The 21354-nt window shown below is 42.1% G+C and overlaps 2 protein-coding genes and 1 pseudogene across 7 annotated transcripts; 1 reads left to right on the top strand and 2 right to left on the bottom strand.

Annotated features, from left to right (window-relative positions):
- Positions 1 to 1246: 1246 nt before the first annotated feature.
- Positions 1247 to 11508, bottom strand: LOC133905359 (alpha-L-arabinofuranosidase 2-like; annotated as a pseudogene).
- A 5817-nt stretch (positions 11509 to 17325) lies between these two features.
- On the bottom strand, positions 17326 to 18096 carry LOC133905453 (uncharacterized). 4 transcript variants are annotated; one of them, XM_062347238.1, is made up of 3 exons: positions 17787 to 18096; positions 17639 to 17703; positions 17326 to 17549 (listed from the first exon to the last, which is right to left on the bottom strand). In XM_062347238.1, exons 1-3 carry the CDS (start codon positions 18094 to 18096, stop codon positions 17418 to 17420), a joined length of 507 nt encoding a protein of 168 aa, XP_062203222.1. In that variant the 3' UTR covers positions 17326 to 17417. The 4 variants fall into 4 exon arrangements, with proteins under 4 accessions (XP_062203222.1, XP_062203220.1, XP_062203221.1 ...); XM_062347239.1 differs by having other exon boundaries at positions 17381 to 17549; positions 17644 to 17703; XM_062347236.1 differs by having other exon boundaries at positions 17644 to 18096.
- LOC133905452 (protein ROOT PRIMORDIUM DEFECTIVE 1-like) lies at positions 17462 to 21159 on the top strand. 3 transcript variants are annotated; one of them, XR_009907610.1, is made up of 3 exons: positions 17462 to 18306; positions 18637 to 20349; positions 20696 to 21159. XR_009907610.1 is itself a non-coding variant. In XM_062347235.1 (2 exons), the coding sequence occupies exon 2, from the start codon at positions 18729 to 18731 to the stop codon at positions 20061 to 20063; it is 1335 nt and encodes a 444-aa protein (XP_062203219.1). In that variant the 5' UTR covers positions 17462 to 18306; positions 18637 to 18728; the 3' UTR covers positions 20064 to 21159. The 3 variants fall into 3 exon arrangements, 1 of the variants encoding a protein (XP_062203219.1); XR_009907611.1 differs by having other exon boundaries at positions 17938 to 18075; XM_062347235.1 differs by having other exon boundaries at positions 18637 to 21159.
- The last annotated feature ends 195 nt before the right edge of the window (positions 21160 to 21354 follow it).

Consider the following 21354-nt stretch of genomic DNA (forward strand, 5'->3'; position numbering starts at 1 on the left):
AGGAGAAAGAGGGTAGGACCCCTTACAACACACACCCGAAACACCAAAAAATTTAAAAAAATTACATGTGCGCCCCTAAAATTAAAAAAGAACAACCTCAAATTAAAAATGCTCCTCTACTGGAGCAAGGGCAGCTAGGTACGAGAGTGCACGAGCCCCAGCCATATCCCAAAACTGCAACTCCTCACTAGCGAGCAACAAAACTCCAGCTAGGTTTGGTGGGGCTCCATCAAAGACACAGCGGTTGCGATGGTTCCAAATTGACCAAACCCCCAAGATGATGAGAGAGTTAAGTCCTTTTCGTACTTGTGTATCCACCATGTCAATAGCTCTAGTCCACCAATCGTCGAAGGAGGTTTCCTCAACCAAAGGAGAAAGAGCCTGAAGGCCAACCCGCTGAAGAAGACTGAACCAAAATTGCTGAGCAAAAACACAAGTGACGAGTAAGTGAAGGATAGTCTTATCGGCTTGATCGCAGTGCGAACAACAAGCAGGGTGCGGCAGACCTCGCCTTGCAAGACGATCAGCAGTCCAGCACTTGTTATGCACAACCAACCATATGAAAAATTTACATTTGCCCGGTGCCCAAGATCTCCAGATCCTCTCCGAAGGTCTGAAAGAAATAGCACCCTGGAAAAGGTTCTCATAAGCCGATTTAGCTGAATACTCTCTAGAAGTTGAGAACCGCCAGATATGAGAATCATCCATCCCTGGCTGCAGCATTACCTCAGAAAGGATGGCCGAGAGATCCAGAAATTCAGCAATAACGCCGACGGAAAGAGCCCCTTGAATGTCAGCAATCCATTTTTGATCGGTGAGGGCCTCAAGAACAGTACATTTATTTGCTCTTCTCTTAGACACCAAAGCAAATAAACGAGGTGCAATCTCAATAATACTTTGCCCATGGAGCCATTTATCAATCCAAAACAAAGTACTTGCACCATCTCCCACCTCAGAGAAAACCGCCATGGAGAAAAAGGCCCGGGCGCACTGATGCACCTTAATAGGGAAAAACGACCACGGCCGATTAGGTTCCGTCTCAGTAGTGTTCAATAGTTATCCAGTAGTTGTCATTTAATAATTACATGTTTTCTTGTAATCTCTGAACATGTTTTTCCCCCAAAACGAGGTCACAGTTATCAAAGACAATGTCAACATATCCACAAAACACTCGTGCTTGATCCAGTGACAATAGACAACTGTATGATATTCCTCCAGACCCCATGACAAGGATGAATGAGGGAGCTCACCTATTGTTTTCTAATCCAGTAAGAAAAGCAGCCTCTGCCAGTGAAGCAAGGAGGCTTCCTCTACCAGCATCCTTTGCTTTATTAACAGCATATTCACTAACAAACACCTGGAATATGAACATCATAGTCAGTTTACTTCCTGCCTATCTAACATCTAACAGTGTTTCTTGAGGTCTGATGAATAGTGTTTACACTACGTGATAGTTAAACTCATCCGCTCAAAAATGTAGTATAGAGAAGATAGTCACCACATCATTCATTAATGGAAAATTGTGTATCTATATGATAAGATCGACTGAACTTCTAATGTATTTCAATAAACAAAGATTTCAGTCTCAATTACAGAACGAGATGGAAGAAACAATGTCTTATAAAAGTTAGTAAGCTTGAACCATGAAAGATACAGCCTTTATAAGACTTTCTAATGGCATCTGTGACCAAAAAAACCACATCATAGAAACCATAAAGACTAGAGTATACCTTAGGCCCTGTACGTGATGTCCTGTCAAACTTATTTTTCATGAGGAAAAGATCAGTAGCATTAGTATAAACCTGGAAAAAGGTTATATGTTTAGAACTCAGTCAATAAAAGTACAGCAAGAAAAACTCTGTTTTGAAGTCAAACACAACTTAAACATGTAGAAAATGGCAGACTCGGAAGCAGTAAGCTTACGTGGACATCATACAGATCTTCAGGAAGTTCAAGTGGCTTAGACGAGTCATCACAGTTTGAAATAATTTGAATGTCTGGATAGGCCTCTCTTATAGCATTGTAAAATTTGAGGTAGTTTCCTGTCCAGTGGAATTAAAGAACATCATGTGCATAGTGGATATTCCCTTTAGTTGGCTGTTGCGTGGTTGTTTTTAGTTTCCTTTTGCCGGAACTGGTCCTTCCTTTTTCTGGCACTAAGTTGTCTCGCTTTTCCTTTGTAAACCTTCTTTTACTCCTAGTCTAATAAAATCGGCAGACCTCCTGCCGTCCTTTCTAAAAAAAAAAATAGTGGATATTCTTGGGAAGCTCACTACTACTTCAGAGAAATTGGTGAGGCTACTGTAAATCTATAAGTTATGATCAAATATAGCTTCATTCATATACAAAACTAATGGACCCTAAGGAACCTTGTAAACTGAACAGCTAATTTTTTTACGGTATTGTTTTCATTGTTTATTGCTCCATAATGCCTATATTGTACTTTACTGGAATGCAAACATGTATCGCCAGGATTAAGTCGATTCCACTAAGTAATAACAGGAAATAGATGAAAGAAGGGGGAATGATGAAGCAAAAAATGGTTTTTAGATTAACAGAAATGAGTGTTGGATTGTGTTAATTACACTTGGCCATGACATCAGTTCAATCCTTAGATAAATATAAACGCCTATGTTAATGATGCTTCTAAGACAATGTCTATGGTATCGGCAAAAAAATAAGTCGTTTATAACTAGTATATGTTAATTAATCAAACTTTACCTGGGTAAAATTCCTGCAAACAATCTTCATTCCCAATCGCAACATACTTCAGTGGGAAACGTTCTGGATGCCCCATTGCAGCTCTGACAGATCCCCATGTTGATTCTGCACCCCCCCCCCCCCCTTGCAAATTCAAGACTATCCAATACATCCTATAGCAGGAAAAATAAATTATATTGAGAAATAGTGAATTTAAAATTATTAAGAAATGCACATTGGCTTGGTGGTATTTGCTATGACTATGAGAAAAAATAACTTTTTTAAGAACATTAGCATAGGACTAGCCAATTCTTATTAAGAAATTATTATGAAGGCATAACTTTTTTAAGAACATTAGCATAGGACTAGCCAATTCTTATTTGGTTGTCTTTTTTTCTTCTTTAAAGATCAACACGCTAGTTTGGCTTCATCATAGGTTAGTGCGTGTTCTTGAGGATGGCAAAGTAAAGAATTATGCCAACCACATCCCTTATCAAAATATTAACAGAGTATGAGTGCTTTGAGACATTTGCTCAAGCATACACATTATATGTGGTCGTGTCATTCAGATTCTAGAAATTAGTCATCATAGGGTTTTCCTTTTGACAAGATCACCAAGCTTACCTGCACTAAACATGCCGATAAAAAATGTTCCAGGGAGAAACTAAGCTATGGGCTTAATCTTATACAAACTCCAAAAACAAATTAATGCAATGGTCGACAATTACCAATGATATTCTTACGTACCAGGTTAAAGCCCAACAACTGCTTTTGTTCATTGAAGAAGAAAAAATTGTGTTACATCAAGCAAAGAACAAAAGATCTTGGGAGTTCAAAAAATACCTTGACAAAGGGTGCAATAATAGTGGTGTCAACTCCCTCACTGTGGCTAATTCCTAAAATCCAAAATAGTAACTCCAAGACCTTAATATGCTATTGATGATTAAAGAAATAATAAAAACAAATAATATTTACCAGCATTGAAGACCCAGGTAGGGGCAGCTCCCAGGTCTTCTGCAAGCTTTTGTTAAACATTTTGAATTAGACATATGATCAGTTGTGGTGAAACCAAAAGAGGCAAACTCAGATGACATTAATCAACATTTACCTGGAGAAACTCATAATATCCAAGGCCATCATCGGTCCAGTAATTCCAAACATCTCCATAGTGTCCAGGTCTCTCTTCCCATGGACCAATAGTTTCCTTCCATCTGAAAGCATTTCTTAACAAGTTGCCTTCAACAAAGCAACCCCCTATCAAAAAGATGCACAAATATTGCAACTCAATTTGTACCATTGGAGAATTGTTAGAACGTTGGTTGCTGCAACTCATCTCTGTCAAGATTTTCTTTAAAAAATGCATCATGGTAACCATATGAAAATACAGGCATTTTAGATTAACTTACTACAAACTTTTAACATGCTATTCCAGATTAACTCACCATAAGCTTTGGAAATTTTCTCGAGAGTCTTAAATGTTTGTGTGTTATACTGTAGCAGTAATAAATCAAGAGTTCCCTTCAAATGTGTTGGTATCTGACACTAAAGTAGCAAGAATGTGTACTCAAAATAGTTTACTTTGTTCCTTAAAGGTGTAGGTAGTGTTGTTTTCCTGTGTTAAAAAAATGTTGCATTCCTGCGATGATACATGCTACAACACTGGGTAATTTCTCAGTTTGGTCAACTAACTTGATGTATGCTAGAATACTAGGTGCATCTCCAACCATGAAAGTATCTGTAAGCCTGGTGAGTGTTATGTGTTCTAAAGAATATACAGGAGCAATTGAAGGATTGGTTTAAACATAAGCTTTTCAGCACAGAGAATAATACAGCGTACGTTTCTATTATATTGTGCTAGGTGTGTCACTAGTAATTTATTTGACAAACCTAGTATAGTTGTATGATCAAAGCATGTTTCATTTCATTTTCCTGTATTCTAGTTTCTGCCTACTCCTAATGCAAAGGAATGCAAAGTAGAAAGTTGGTTTTCAGAAAACGCAGAAAGTACCAGGAAATCGTAGGAACCGTGGTTTTAAATCCAAAAACATGGATATGAGTTCCTTGCGAAAACCGTGGCCCTGTATGTGTAGAACAAAATGCAATTAGCAACTCATGTCAGCGTTGTAGTAAGCATGGCCTGGCGTTAGAAAAGGAATATTAAATTTATTTCTAATTTCTATAAAAATGAATATAATTTATCTGATTTGATCTAATTGGTTAGCAAAGTGAACACTTGGACCAACATTTTGGTGATAATTGATTATCGATTATGATTGAATAATTCTGGCGGCGCACATAATATGAAAAGGATGCCCATTGAATATATGCCTGCTAATTAACCAACAGTGCAAGCTTGTATCTTTTCTTACAGTTCATGGTAATATACTTCCTTCTTGGATCTTCATGAGCTATGCCACAATACCTCTCTGCTTGCAAATAGCCAAAAGTGAGATAAAGGATAAAAATGCAACGCACCTTGTATGTATCTGAAGGCATGAGTGACACTTGATCAAACCATATTACTCCCCTTCTGGAAGTTGTTAGATCAAGTTTGAAGTTCTGCATGTTCCTTGAGCTAATAATTGTAGGTCTACCTTTGTCCAATTTGACATATCAATGTCTCTGCAACAGTGCAATATGCAATTATATCAGTTAGCGAAGAAAAAGAACAGATTAAAAAATAATATCCATGTCACGGAAAAGATACATACTGTATAGAAGCCGATGCCAGGTTTTGCAATGCACCTGAAGGTCTTGAACATGTAAGTGAAGCTGTCAACTCCACAGATTCTGGTGATCTGATGTACATGACTAGGTTATAGGTTGTTCCTTCTTCTATGTTCTAGAAAATCAAATGGTCAAGATCTTCATACAACCAGAAGGGAAAAGCAGAAATGGTTTGGAGAAAAATCATAGCAGAAGTTCAAAGGAAGTGAGGCGCATCCATTAGATAGGCTCGTGGAAAGCTGACACTACTCACAAAAGAATCAACATGAATATAAACCAAACAGTTAGATCGCTATGTTGTTAGTTTCACCTATAGAAAAAGAAAAACATTTTTTTATAAGTAACAACACTGTAGTGACTTATAAAATATTCTTTTATTTAGACTTATATTTCCATGCTGATATGCCAGTTCAGTTATGTATTAGGATGAATTCATACCATGCCCCAGAATCCCGGATTGAAAATGCCAACACCACCAGCTGGACACTTACCACAGAGAACCTCCATTCTTAGAGCAACAATATTTCTAGTGAAACAGGAGACACGATCAGTCGTCACATATATGGAAGATTCATCTCCAATGATGTTCCATGGGTATATGTTTGAAGGGGTGTGGGGCCCTCCAGCTTCGAAACCTAATGACAGTTACAAATTTCCAATAATGTTATAAAAGAACAAATTCTGCAGCAGTCAGTTAAAGCTAAACTTCAAATGTTAACGGCAGTTACAAAAGAAAAAGGTTGAATGCTTTTCTTTCGTTGATCTACGGTTTAATACTGAACTTCAGTGTATTTAGTTATGTAACAATGCACAGAATTATCTAAGCAACAGAACTGAGTTAACCAACAAGCAGCATATAGAAATGAGGATAAATAACACCGTTAACAGAACTTTTTTCTAGAATTGTCCTTATATAGGACATGTTGTATGTTTCACTTGAACAAAAGGGTCAATTTACTCTCTTATTTTGGCTCATTAAACTATTTGGCCTGTATGAAGTTGAACCACTGCTATAAGGGACATTTTGGATATGTCTTGCTAAGGTTTCAGGTTTTCGCACTAAAGTGTGAAAAGCAGAAGGTGCAGTTTCATTGCCTAGATTTTGGAGCTATCTATCATTCTCGTAGAACAATAAAGTAAACAACCTGATCAACTGCATCCAGTTACTTGTCAGAGCATTTTTCCCAGATGCGTATATAAAAGCTAACAGTAACAATAGTACCTCTGTTGCTAACTAGCTCTGCCCATATTCCGCCAGCTCCAGCATGGTTGATCTCCTAGAATATTCACTGATCTAGTTATCATGAATAGATATAGGACAATATGGAATATTAAGATTTTTGTTACCATGCGGTGAGAATTAAAACAAGTGTTAACCAAAAAAACTGTCATGCAGACGAAAGGAACAACTTGGATACTTGATTGCTTCTTGCTCCAATAAGTAATGGCAGATAAAATTTCATAACTGGTATTCATGAAAGTAAGAAAAATTGAAATAAGAGTTGACCTAGGATAAAACACCCACGAAAAGGAATTCAATCTTTTTGCTGAGCCATACGAAAATGGACATAGGAGAAAACACCCACTAAAAGGAATTCAGTCTTTCTTTTTTCTGAACCATGCGAGAAAATGGACATGAACATGGAAATGTCACCGTAGTTAATGAGTGCACTGCAGAGTGCCCGGATGTCAGGGACGATCTATGCTCTCTGTCTCTGTCTGAGCATGCAATGCAATGGTAGAACAAAAGCACACATGCGATATGATCCAACTAATTGCGCTGCATGTAACCACAATCAATCCTTGTGTTATTGTTTTCTGATTCAAGTAGTATTTCATTTGTAAAATTGAAGAAGGGAAGGACGTGAGAGGGGGTGGGAGGGAGTGAAAGGTGGCCGGAGGGGCTTGGCTGTTGCAACAACAGCAACAAACATAAGATAATTTAGTTAGAAGATCAATCGCATACATAAAACAACAACAAACAAAAGGAAAATGCAACAATTTGAAGAGGGTAAAATAGTAACAAACATAAGATAAATCAATCAACTTAGCGGTGGATCCAGGGGGGCACAAGCCCCCTACCCTCGGGCACACTTGGGAGCCCTCCAAATCCCTTCCTCAATTTATGGGTATGGAAGAGGAAGAATAAGAGAAGGACGAGGAGGAAGATGAAGAGAAAAGGAGGAGGGGAAAAGGAAGAAGAAGAGTAAGAACTCTTAATTTTTTGCTCTAGATCTGCCACTTAATCAACTGAATAGGTAAAGAGCATAAAACAGAGGAGAAAATAACAAAGATAGTTAGGTTAATATTTCATTAGAAATTAAAACTACCAGCTACAATGTGAAGAGAAAAGATTTGAGAAGCGAAGGTATGTCACCTGTGAAAAGTGCGCTCAAGCGTGTGATGTTGTGGAAGTATGAGCTTGGGAAGGACGATGTAATGCTTTAAGTAGGCCATGGCATGCGTGATGCTGCGAAAATGGAAGTAGTGGGAGGGGGGGACTAGCAGAGCAGAGCAAAGGAGGGCTGGAGCCGCAATGGGAGGGCCCGGATGTCAGGGATGATCTATGCTCTCTGTCTCAGTCTCAGCATGCAGTGCAATGCAATGGTAGAACAAAAGCACACAGGTGATATGATACAACTAATTGCGTTGCGTGTAACCACAATCAATCCTTGTGTTATTGTTTTCTGATTCAACTAGTATTTCCTTTGTAAAATTAATTGTCCATACATATTAGAAGTATTAGGCCGCACCATCTTGGCGACCTCCGAGCGTATCTACGTTAGTCTATTTTAGTTGCTCCGTTTGATATATTTTGTGTGGTCTGGATGAAGGTCATTCAGAATGATTAGCGATATACAGTGTTCCTTCATGACCGAGACAGTGCTCCGTTTCATGCACAACATTAGAAAAGGTGAATAGTCAGTAAGTGACCGTTTGATATGAAGGAACAATAACCAGACGACAAAGAAGCCTCATGTGTTCACGCACACGCCAGTGCATATTGATGAAGCTGCTGCCCGAGACAGTGAGTGTTCATGAACCTGTTGCATCCAATGTTCCTTCATGTCACATTAATTTGTTATATCCAGTACTCCTTCATATCACTCCGATTATAGCCATGTTAGACTACTTATAATATTAGTGTACGTGAATGATGAAGCAGGGATACATGGCTTTGGAGCCCATGTATGAATGCATCGGTGTCTCCTCTCCTCGTACTACTGTCGTCTTTTAAGCCTTCGAGTGACCATCAGGAAATAGGACGTCATGCCCCTGCTTAGCACATGCACGTCTTTCTCACCCCTCTGCGATTTTTGTCAAGCTCTTGTTACTAATCATAGCAAGTCCATTCCCAATGAGGTATATAAATACGTAGCAATGCAAGAGGACAAGAAGTAAGGACGAACAGCAAATACTAAATATGAACTCGATCAGCTCATCCCTGCCTGCCACAAAACTAAAATGCTTCTTCAATCTCATGACTAACAATAACAACACTTGATTATCTGGTTTGTGCCTCTCGGATGTCAATTCCCTCTTCCTTTTTTCCAAATAGCCCGATATGCAGATGTTACGGTGGGCCAGAGTTATATAAATCAAGGAATGGAATTTGAATTGTATTCAGGAGAACAAACCTCAGATAACAATCTAGTTTTTTCTTGTAATTGCAAAATATAAAAAGATGACAAACTAATTTTATCTCCTAGATTCACTAACTTGTATGTTCGTTGGGACTTGAATTTCCAACGCCTATAGAACTGATGTAAGGAGATGAATCCACGAGACGGTACAGAAGCACAAATTTCTTTTGGAACAAATACAGATGCCAGATCGCCAGAGAATACAAGGATGAACTGACTGGAAATTAAAGAAGCAAGATCTCACCTCAAAGAATAGTCCAAATAATGTTTCAGGGATCTTTCTAGCAAGCCTCTAAGAATTATCAACCTCCAGTAGTGCTGTCTGAATTGACTCCAATTCTGCAGCCAGGCTTTTGCAGCTCACAGAGAACAGAAGGAAGGAGCAGAAGAAGGCACGGTAATACACTTGTTTGGAAGCCACATGCACACAGCTGCATTCCGATAAAACGCTAATTAAGCCAAGAAATACAATTGGAAGAGAAAATATTAATTGGCCATACATATGTAGAGAATGATGGAGCAGGGATACATGGCTTTGGAGCCCATGTATGAATGTGTCAGCGTCTCCTCTCCTCGTACTACTACTGTCTTTTAAGCCTTCGAGTGCCCAATGCTCAGCACATGCACGTCTTTCTCACCCCTCTGCGATTTTTGTCAGCTCTTGTTACTAATCATAGCAAGTCCATTCCCAATGAGGTACATAAATACGTAGCAATGCAAGAGGACAAGAAGTAAGGACGAACAACAAATGCTAAATGTGAACACTCGATCAACTCATCCCTGCCTTCCACAAAACTAAAATGCTTCTTCAATCTCAGGACTAACAATAACAACACTTGATTATTTGGTTTGTGCCTCTCAGATGTCAATTCCCTCTTCCTTTTTTTCCAAATAGACCGAGATGCAGATGTTACGGTGAGCCAGAGTTATATAAATCAAGGAATGGAATTTGAATTGTATTCAGGAGAACATATGGAACTGAAGCGGCAAGATGGGGTGAACTTCTTGATCAGGTTGCTCTTTCGGAAGAGAGAGATGTTGGTAAATGGGCTCTTACACAGCAAGGAATGTATTCGGCCAAATCAATATATCACTTCATGTTAGAAGTTTACAGAAGATATATAGTTGGCTTTGTTTCCTGATTCAGCCTATCTGGCTATTTTGTTTTTCTTTTTCATTCGCGGGTTGTGTTGACAGGATCCCTTTAGGGAGGGCAATGTCATCTTGTAAAGGGGCCTCTACTCCAATATCCACTGCTGAGAAGCTCTACATCTCGGTTGGCAAATAGTTGACTCCAGATGAGGCGACTGAGTATAGAAGCACTGTTGGTACTCTTCAGTATTTGTGCTTACTCGGATCAACATTGCTTACTCTATTAACAAGGTGTGTCAATTCTAGCATGCTCCTACTAGCGTGCACTGGATGGCGGTGAAACTGATACTTCGCTATCTTCATCACATTGCAACGACTAGTATGAAAATTCGCAAGTCATCTTCCACCTTGGTGAGTGCCTTCTCTGATGTTGATTGGATGCTCGGATGATCAAAAGTCTACAGGTGACTTTGCAGTATTTTCTGGATCCAATTTCATCTCGTGGAGTGCTCGCAAGTAGGCAACAGTCTCTCGCTCAAGTACTGAGGCAGAATATAAGGCCCCTGCTAATACTACAGGAAAAATTATTTGGGTGCAATCAGTACTTGGTGAGCTTGGCATTTTTTTAGTCTCAGACAGAATGGTTATGGTGTGACAACCTTGGTGCTATGTACCTGTTGGCAAGCCCTGTGTTCCATGCCAGGACTAAGCATATTGAAGTAGACTTTCACTTTGTTTGAGATCATGTTGCACGTAAGGTTCTTGATATACAATTCATCCCTTCACGAGATCAAGTGGCAGATGGTTTCACCAAACCATTGCAAGTGCCGCAACAAGAGGAATTCAAGCGCAATCTCAATCTCCAAGAGTTGTGGTTGAGGGGGGCTATTAATAGAATGTCATCTTCATATATAGGATCCATTGTATAGATAGAATATCTTGTATATATGGTAACAACCATCCCTTTGATATAGGGATTGCCACCTATAATCTGTTGTACATCATTCTATATAAGGAGGAGGCATGCAACCATTGTTCAGCGCACAAGCCATAACCAAAATCCATCTTTCCTATTTTACATAGTGTAGAGCGCACTTGCCTGGCCACCACAATGAAGCTCCCTGGTTTTACACATAGATTGTATTAGCGTTAATTAAGTAGAAGAACTAGCTTGGTGGATGATGCATGGAGGGGGATGCTTGCTTACGTTGTTGAAGAACGCAACAACATGCCTCAAAACATCCCTGCTCTGCTTGTCTGCTCTTCGTGTTTGCGGGCGGTCGGTGGTGAGAGAGGTGGGTGGGGCCCGGGTGTCACGGCCACTTGGTGGGAGAGAAACTGACATCCCCACTGCTAGGCTAGAGTTGAAGCCTCGAAGGGGAGGGAAGAAGGGAAGGACGTGAGAGGGGGTGGGAGGGAGTGAAAGGTGGCCGGAGGGGCTTGGCTGTTGCAACAACAACAACAAACATAAGATAATTTAGTTAGAAGATCAATTGCATACATAAAACAACAATAAACAGAAGGAAAATGCAACAATTTGAAGAGGGTAAAACAGCAACAAACAGAAGATAAATCAATCAACTTAGCGGTGGATCCGCGCGGGGGGGGGGGGGGGCTCAAGCCCCCTACCCTCGGGCACACCTGGGAGCCCTCCAAATCCCTTCCTCAATTTATGGGTATAGAAGAGGAAGAAGAAGAGAAGGAGGAGGAGGAGGAAGAAGCAGAGAAAAGGAGGAGGGGAAAACGAAGAAGAAGAGTGAGAGCTCTTAATTTTTTGCTCTGGATCTGCCACTGAATCAACTGAATAGGTAAAGAGCATAAAATAGAGGAGAAAATAACAAGGATAGTTAGGTTAATATTTCATTAGAAATTAAAACTACCAGCTACAATGTGAAGAGAAAAGATTTGAGAAGCGAAGGTGTGTCACCTGTGGAAAGTGCGCCCAAGCGTGTGATGCTGTGGAAGTGTGAGTTCGGGAAGGACGATGTAATGCTTTAAGTAGGCCATGGCATGCGTGATGCTGCGAAAATGGAAGCGGTGGGAGGGGGGACTAGCAGAGCAGAGCAAAGGAGGGTTGCAGCCGAGGCTGGAGCCGCAGTGGGAGAGCCCGAATGTCAGGCACAATCTATGCTCTCTGTCTCTGTCTGAGCATGCAGTGCAATGCAATGGTAGAACAAAAGCACACAAGCGATATGATACAACTAATTGTGTTGCGTGTAACCACAATCAATCCTTGTGTTATTGTTTTTTGATTCAACTAGTATTTCCTTTGTAAAATTAATTGGCCATATATATTAGAAGTATTAGGCCGCACCGTCTCGGCGGCCTCCGAGCGTATCTATATTGGTCTATTTTAGTTACTCCATTTGATATGTTTTGTATGGTCTGGATGAAGGTCATTTGAAATTATTAGCGACATCCAGTGTTTCTTCATGGCCGCAACAGTGCTCCGTTTCATGCATAAGATTAGAAAAGGTGAAGAGTCAGTAAATGACCGTTTGACATGAAGGAACAATAACCAGACGACAAAGAAGCCTCATGTGTTTAAGCACACACCAGTGCATATTGATGAAGCTGCTGCCCGAGACAGTGAATGTTCATGAACCTGTTGCATCTAGTGTTCCTTCATGTCACATTAATTTGTTATATCCAGTATTCTTCATATCACTCCAAACATAGCCACGTTAGACTCCTTATAATATTAGTGTACGTGAATGATGAAGCAGGGATATATGGCTTTGGAGCCCATGTATGAATGTATTAGTGTCTCCTCTTCTCGTACTATTGCTGTCTTTTAAGCCTTCGAGTGCCCAATGCTCACCACATGCACATCTTTCTCACCCGTCTGCGATATTTGCCTAGCTCTTGTTACTAATCATAGCAAGTCCATTCCCAATGAGGTACGTAAATACGTGGCAATGCAAGAGGACAAGAAGTAAGGACGAACAACAAATGCTAAATGTGAACACTCGATCAGCTCATCCCTGCCTGCCACAAAACTAAAATGCTTCTTCGATCTCAGGACTAACAATAACAACACTTGATTATTTGGTTTGTGCCTCTCAGATGTCAATTCCCTCTTCCTTTTTTCCAAATAGCCTGAGATGCAGATGTTACGGTGAGCCAGAGTTATATAAATCAAGGAATGAAATTTGAATTGTATTCAAGAGAACATATGGAACTGAAGCGGCAAGATGGGGTGAACTTCTTGATCAGGTTACTGTTTCGGAAGAGAGATGTTGGTAAATGGGCTCTTACACGACAAGGAATGTATTCGGCCAAATCAATATATCACTTCATGACAGAAGTTTACAAAAGATATATAGTTGGCTTTGTTTCCTGATTCGGCCTATCTGGCTATTTTGTTTTTCTTTTTCATTCGCGGGTTGGGTTGACAGGAAGGAAATTCTATGAGATCCGGTCTCACAGAAAGATCTCCTCTTATACATGCCATATGCTCCTCTCCTTTCTCTCAGTTGCACGTGACAGTTATCGGATCAAGAAAGGACGGCATGGATCAGAGTCTCATATGATTCTTTCAGTGAAGGGTCTCATAGAATTTTCTTCCGTGTTGACAGGATCCCTTTAGGGAGGTTTATTTCAATTTTTTTATTATCAAAATTAGTAGAAGTTTACAAAAATAGACTCTTCTTGCCCATTGAACGGGCGAGAAATAAATATCATCCGTTCAACAGGCGATTCATATTTCTCGCCCACTAAAAGAGCAAGAAATGATGTGTTTGGTGTAGAGATACTTTGAGGTTGAGAAATATATGTCAACCAACCAGAGTGTGAGAAATATTTCTCTCTACCTGGATGTGTAAGAAGGTGTTTTTTTATATAAAATTTGCATTCCACACTGGAGATAGCAAATTTTATATAAGAATAGACGGGTTTTTTTTTTAGTGCAGAAGCATGGTATATGATTTAGGGTTAATACAAAATTATGCAGAAGCAGCTTCTTTGCTGAGCATATGCATCTGCATGGATGTCTATATCCTCTGGGGAAATTAAGTATTTGCCATCCTTATGAATGACCACTTTTCAAATGACATCTACTTTGTCATCTTCAATTTTTTTGCCATAGGAAAGAGAAAACTTGTTACTCCTGTGTCACTTTCAGCTCTTTTTCCCATAACTTACCATTCTCTGGGTATGCCAGTTTCATTAGTTAAATCGACCCTTCAATAGAACATCATACTCCTTTATTAAGTCTGTAATGTTAAAGACGTAGAGTTTCATTAGTCAGCATAATTCCGTATAAGCATATATAATAGACAATCAGGAGATAAGCTAACCTTTATCACCAGGGACACGACCCATCATTTGGCATACTATCAGGAACCAAATAAACCTACAAGGACATGCGCAAGCTCTTCTTCCGCTACTTTGCTCTCATGGGGAGCTTACCGGAAATACAATTTTTGCTCTCCGCTACAAGAGGAAATGAAACTCTACGGTAAGCTCCAAATCACAGCCAGTTACCAACAGATCTATTTCCTGCACAGCTCATGGGGAGGTAAGTTAGGTTCTGAAATCATGCTTTTTCTTGACAAGGCATTGTCGATCAGTGCAGGCAGCGCTTTTAGACAAGAGGATACAGACATCCATGCACACACATATGCTCTGCAAAGAACAGAAAATGGTTGGCAGCATTGTTCGTGATCTCTGACATGGGCTGATCCTAATTCTGGGCACCAGATAAGGTTGCTGCCCCAAATTGCACCTAGCTTCAAGCACTCCCCTGTCACTACCGGAGCCATGTCGTTTATGCATATAAGTTTGTTGCACAAGTGCTTTTGATTCATGACAACATGGTTTGTTGTTACTTTCATGCATGCACTGGAAAAGGGTCCCTATTTTTTTTTAAAAAAGAGAGATTTATTAACTCTCATTGTTACATCAAGCTGATACAACCGCACAAGAGTTACTTTCGGCCTCTACATAACCAAGATGCACACAACCACTATCAAAGATACAAGAACTCAGTACATGAGACACAAAATATATGGAATAACACTGGCAATATATCTTGCCCCCACGTCACTCCCAGGGGGCAACTCGGGCGGCTCCACGCCCCGGCGCTGCCACCCTCTCTCACCCCTCTCTCCTAGATCGTCACCACCTGAGCCGGCTACCAGAAGCCCGCACAATGGCGAGGACGGTGATGGCGAGGCTCCCCTCCCCCCTTCTGGGGATGCTCGTTGATGAGGAGCATGTGGCCACGCTTGGTGCAGGAGCAAGCTGTATGTGGCGGATGCGACAGGTGGCGGCTAGCAGGCGGTTGTGGATGACGGATCCAATCACTGGCGGCCAACATGCAACCGTGGGCGGCAGATCTAGCTGGTGGCGGTTGGCAAATAGAGACGGGCAGTAGATCTTACAGCTGGCGACTAGATCCTTTTAGAGGTGGACGCGTTGATGGCAGGGCAAGGACGTGGACGGCGCAGTCGGCACCCATGGCATGCGCTGTGCGGAGCGCGTTGGCGGCCTGGGTAGGGACGGCGTCTGGCAGCTTTAGAGTGGAGGTTTGGCTGGATGGGCACTGCGGGCATGCCACGGTGCATCATCATGAGGCCGGCCGCCACTTCACCGAGGCTGCGCACCCTGACGGGGTAGTTCACCGCCACCCCGGTGTGGTGGGTGGCCTGACGGCTCGGTGCCCGACCCGACGGCGGTTCTGCTCGGCGACGGCCGGATCTGGCAGGTGTGCGCGCGGTTCGGTGGTGCGGTGGATGCGTTGAGAAGGAGTTTCGAGGTTGAAGGCCACCAAGGAGCCGGGTCGGTGTTGCTGGCAGCATCTAATCATTTGTCCATGTGATGCAGTCGTGATTTTGGTGGCGGCTCCGCGGAAGGAGGATTTGCACGGGTTGCAGGGCTGGACTGCGCACCCCCAATAGCGAGGCAAACCGAATCTGAAGTGTGGTGTCCAACAGCGAGTGTGGGACGATGCCCATGCGCTGTAATCAAGGCGATGATTGAGGCAGCCTCGGAGGTGAGCGGATCTGGTGTGTTACTTCGGTCAGTGGGTCTATGCGGTGCTATAGCGGCATTGAGGCATCGGGTTCTGCACAGTGGCGACTTGCTCGGTGTGGTGTGGTTGGGTTCGCGACGGCTTCCTCTTCTCTCGGTCAAGACCGGGGTTTCGATGACTACGAGCGTGAGTCAAGATGTGTTGGAGCTGCTGGCGGCGGCGGCTTGACGTTGCGGCGACGGCTAGTCTGGTGCTCGACAATTTGGTGATATGGTGGTCAGTTGGTGCTACGTTGATGGCGGCCGGTGTTCGGTGGTTACGGTGATGGTGGCCCTGCAGGGCACGATGGCTTGACGACGACTGATCCTGCATGGAGGTGGTCAGTTCGGTGAAGGGAAGCCGTGCTCTTCGGGGTGGCACGTCGGTGACTGAGGTGGTGTAGAGCGTGTTGGGGCTTTTGTCCAACAGGCCATTGTTGATAGTCGTCGTCATTGTTGTTTTTTTCTCTGTCGTGAGCATCGTCGTTGTTTTTATTTGCCTTAGTTTTAGCAGTTGTTGTTTCATCGCTTAACCTCTTTTGGGGCCGTTGTTTTGCTCAGTTTGGGCCTTCTGCTTTATCAATATAATCGTCAGCTCTCCAGCCTGGTTTGTTTTAAAAAAATGTATGGAATGATCTAATAAGATGAAAACACATCTCTTCTACTAAGGTTATGCGGAGTCTAGACTATTATACAAACAGGATAAGGAGCTCCCTAGCCGCCTGCTCCAGTCGTGTACATGCCATAGTAGCCATTTCACGATGCTCCTGCTAATGTAGTACAGACAACGAACAGAGCCAGTACGTACAAGTAAAAATAACCTGCAAAAGAGAAACATGTTTTCTCTTGTTAAACAACGTCATTCCTGTATAACCATAGAGATCAACAAAATGCAACGGATGTGTCTACCTCACATTCCAATGATAATGATATGGATAAGTTCCGTGGTGACCTCGCTAGAACAATTACTCTATCTAGATGACAATTTCTTGTATTGATCGGTGTCTTTTGGACAATTTAGTTGTAATATCTATACTATTAATGCTATCTTTTGACCATTTGAACTATGTTTATATAGCAATCTTAAGTAAATAATGGTTATTACAGTTTATTAGTGTAAAAGAAAACATGACAATAAATATTGCCTGGTACAAATCAGGAGTCAACCGGGGTAAAAAGGATAATTCCATCTCTTTAAAAAGTCAGGAATCAGTTAGATTACCAAACAATTTATAGACAGAATCAATTCCACGTAAGAATCAGATCGAGGAGCTCTACAAGGACCCTAGTTGCTGGTGCGCTCTCAGCAGCAGGAGGCTCGCGGTTGGTGAGAAGAGCATCGGACTGGAAAGGGATAGGGCTGAAGACCATCCCCTGCAAGTGCCAAACCCCAAATTCAAATCCCTCGTCAGATAAGCACAGTACGCTTCAAAGATGAACAGAAAAGGCGAGATTTTGGGGACCTGACCGACGAGGACATCGCCGTAGGTGTACTTGGCGCGGCCGTCGAGCAGGGCATCCACCGCAACTGCGAGAGACCAAGGCAGATCGAATCGACTGAGCACAAAGCACAAAGGCGAAGTTCAAACGGAGAGATTGATTGGGCGAGACCCAGGTCGCGGCTGATATCGCAGACGGTTACGGCGCCGGGCGTCGGGAAGCTCGGGCGGCATCGTCGATTTGCTTGGTTGCTGGAAGCTAGTATACAAGACAACGTTGGGAAAGAGCGGCGCAGCGCGGCGGCGGGATCAACCGAGGGGTGAGGGGGGAAAGAGAGCGGCGATGGATCGTCGACGGCGAGGGGAACACCAAATCGTAACGGACGGACAAATGGCTGCTGGCTGCTAAATCCAACGACCGAGAGGTAGTCAACATTCCATTTGGTCTCCCCGCCTCCAAGGTCAGCCGACACCCGTTTCATTCCGATTCTTCCCGCCCGCCCATCACTCTCCCCCCTGCCTCGCCCTCGCCCTCGCCCTCGCCCTCACCAGCTAGCAGCTACTGCAGCCACCTAAGCTCTGCAGCTCTCTCGTCCTCCTCCGTCTACCACCAACAATGCTACGGAGCTCTCTTAACCCATCTCTCTGGGCCCTGGCTTTGCACGCACCGTGCTCGATGAAATGCCTGCGAGGTAACTACAGGTTTCTCCGTGTCTTGCTTGTGCTGTGCTGCTGTCCTGGCAGTTACTCCTGCACCTCAGATTGCGTCTGACTATGAAGGAACCCATTATTCCAACAGATGGATGGTTTCATCAACTTTTATGCCCTTCCTTTTCTATGTCCTCTTTCTTGTCGATTCAGGGAGAGTCCTCTTCTCTTTTGCTGCTCCACTTCGTCGTGTCATGTTTTGTTCTAACTAACTTACTGACTCTTACGAAACTGACATTCATGATTCATGCCAATTTGATGTTGTACATTTCGTTACCTATGAAACTAACAATGCTGAATCCCCTTCCTTGCAGCTTGAACGGATTGCGATTACTTTAGAGATGCAGGTGTCGTTCTCAATGCAGTTTTAAATTTTCTCGGGATTGGATTACTAATATACAAGCAAATGGCATCGATCATATTTGGTCCAAGAATCCTGCATGCACTCCCTCTGCGACTGCACGTGCTCAGTGAGACATTTCAGTACGGTCCTTTTAATTGTGGTGTGCAGCGGAGGTGGAAGAAGCCAGTAGATTCAGCAAGAACCCGTCTGGAGGGCAGAACAAGGGATCATAGGCTGGACAAGCTCATCATTCAACTGAAGAACTTGAGGGTGGCCTTGGCTTTACATGACTTCATATCTCAGCAGAGGAACGGATTTGCATCTCTCCAACTTCTTTCAAAGTGGAGACATGAGGTTGGGATGAACATTGAAATCGGTGCTTTCCTCAAGAAATATCCCCACATTTTTCATATTTACATGCACCCTGTCACGAAAAATCATTGCTGTAAGACCACGCAAAAGATGGTCGACTTGATTGCAGAGGAAGATGCTGTGATCAGGGAGAATGAGACCGACATAGTTCAGCGGCTGAAGAAACTTCTCATGATCTCGACGAAGGGAACTCTGAATATGCATGCATTATGGCTCATAAGAAGGGAACTTGGGTTGCCCGATGATTACAGGTCTTCTATACTACCAAACCATCAGCACGATTTATGTCTTGAATCCCCTGATACTCTGTCACTTGTCTCTTGGGATGAAGAATTAGCTGTAGCTAAGGTTGAAGAATGGAGGGAAAAGGAGTACACCGAAAAATGGCTGGCTGAATCAGAGACAAAATATGCTTTCCCAATCAACTTCCCTACTGGCTTTAAGATTGAGAAAGGTTTTAGAGTAAAACTCAAGAACTGGCAGAGGCTTCCCTACACCAAACCTTATGAGAAGAATGATTTGCATCCGATCCACAATGTGGAGCGGCTTGAGAAACGTATCGTTGGTATTCTCCATGAACTTTTAAGCTTGACAGTAGAAAAGATGATACCACTTGAGAGATTGTCACACTTCAGAAGAGTGTTCACTATGGAGGTAAACTTGCGGGAACTTCTTCTTAAGTACCCTGGCATTTTCTACATCTCGACCAAAGGAAGCACACAGACAGTCCTTCTGAGGGAGAGTTACAGTAAAGGATGTCTGATTGAGCCGAACCCTGTATACAATGTACGAAGGAAAATGCTATATCTGATTTTGTCTGGATGTCGTAACGTTGGTGAACCAGAAAGTGCAATTTGGTTTACTGAGTATGATCAGGGAAGCAGTCATAAGTCACAGAACAACACACGCCAGTTGGATACTACGAATTCCATAGTGGAACTTGAAATTGGAAGTGACTCACATGGAAAGAACCATTTTACTGAGGAGTTCCTGCACAAACCTTGCTGTGATTCAAAAGAAAATTAGGTTGAATAAGCAATCTTGAACATGTGGCAATATTATGTTACTCCTAGTTACTGGATGCAGACAATTATTCTGTGAATCAAGTGGTGCTGTGATCCACCAATTACAATCAATTCCAGCTACTTTGATTCACTGGCAGCATCTGTAGTTACCTGGCAAGGCACTGATAAATGATAATAGCTTCCTGCGAGTAAAAGCAATGGAATTCCTCCTGACCTGCATCTGGTTGCTTTACTGTTCTCACATCCAGCAATCCGTTGATGAAAATTAGTTCAATGACCCAAATAAGGTGAGTTGATTGCTTGCATCGATTACAAACTTTTCATTTCATGCTTTATAAATTGGATTTGGTTAGGTGCAACCTTTTGATTGCAAATTCTGAATCCATTGGAACATCTGCCAACTAGTAAGTGTGTACGGATCAAAGCATACAGCTTCGTGGATATTCCCTTTTCATTTGATAGTTGCTTTATAAAGTTCTCAGAAACTATTTCATATAAAACTGTATATTGGGTAATGCCTACGACAGATTTCTCATTTTCCCCATAAAGGTTGAAATAGAATCAGGTTTAATGTAACACAAAATTCCTAGGTATCTTTGAGCTTGTCTAATATCTATATTGCAAAGAGTGCAGATCGTGCCAGTTACCAGCAAAGGTACCCCAGTGCTGCAGAAAAGATGCAGGCCTTGCTGAATCCTTACTCCTTACCATTCACTTCATTTGATCTGGCTCTGGATCAGTTCATATTCGTGGCAGACATGTGAAGCAATAACAAAAGGATGAAGATCTGCAAGGGAGACAAGAGATTGCACGATGTGTGGTACGGTAATTGCAGAAAGCAGAATGTTATCCTGCTGTTAAGTGCAAGCATGCTGCAAGGTTTTCTTCTTATCCTTCTGCAAGCATATAAGAACAAGTTAAAATAGTTGCACACTGTCGATTTTATTTCGCTTGACTCCAGTTAGTCAAGGTTTAAATGTCGCAGGGGCTCCTTTTTCTGTTACATATGTCATTTTTTTAGACGCTCTTTGAAATGATCGAGTGGTGTTATTATCGTTAATTATTGATTATATATAGTCCAGTATTTCTTTGAACAATTAGAAGCACCACTGCCTTTTTCTCTTAAAAATATATTTTACGATTTTCATAGTACTACAGTCAGTGATGTTTGAGACTGAGTTTGCACTTAGCACATGATGAGCAGTTGCCCAGCTTCCTTTACCCGTGGCTCCATTGGTATATATCCGACGGCAAATATGGTCTCATCCTCCAGAATCTCCGGATGCAGTTGA

Source organism: Phragmites australis, chromosome 22 (genome assembly GCF_958298935.1).
Source record: "Phragmites australis chromosome 22, lpPhrAust1.1, whole genome shotgun sequence".
NCBI lineage: Eukaryota > Viridiplantae > Streptophyta > Magnoliopsida > Poales > Poaceae > Phragmites > Phragmites australis.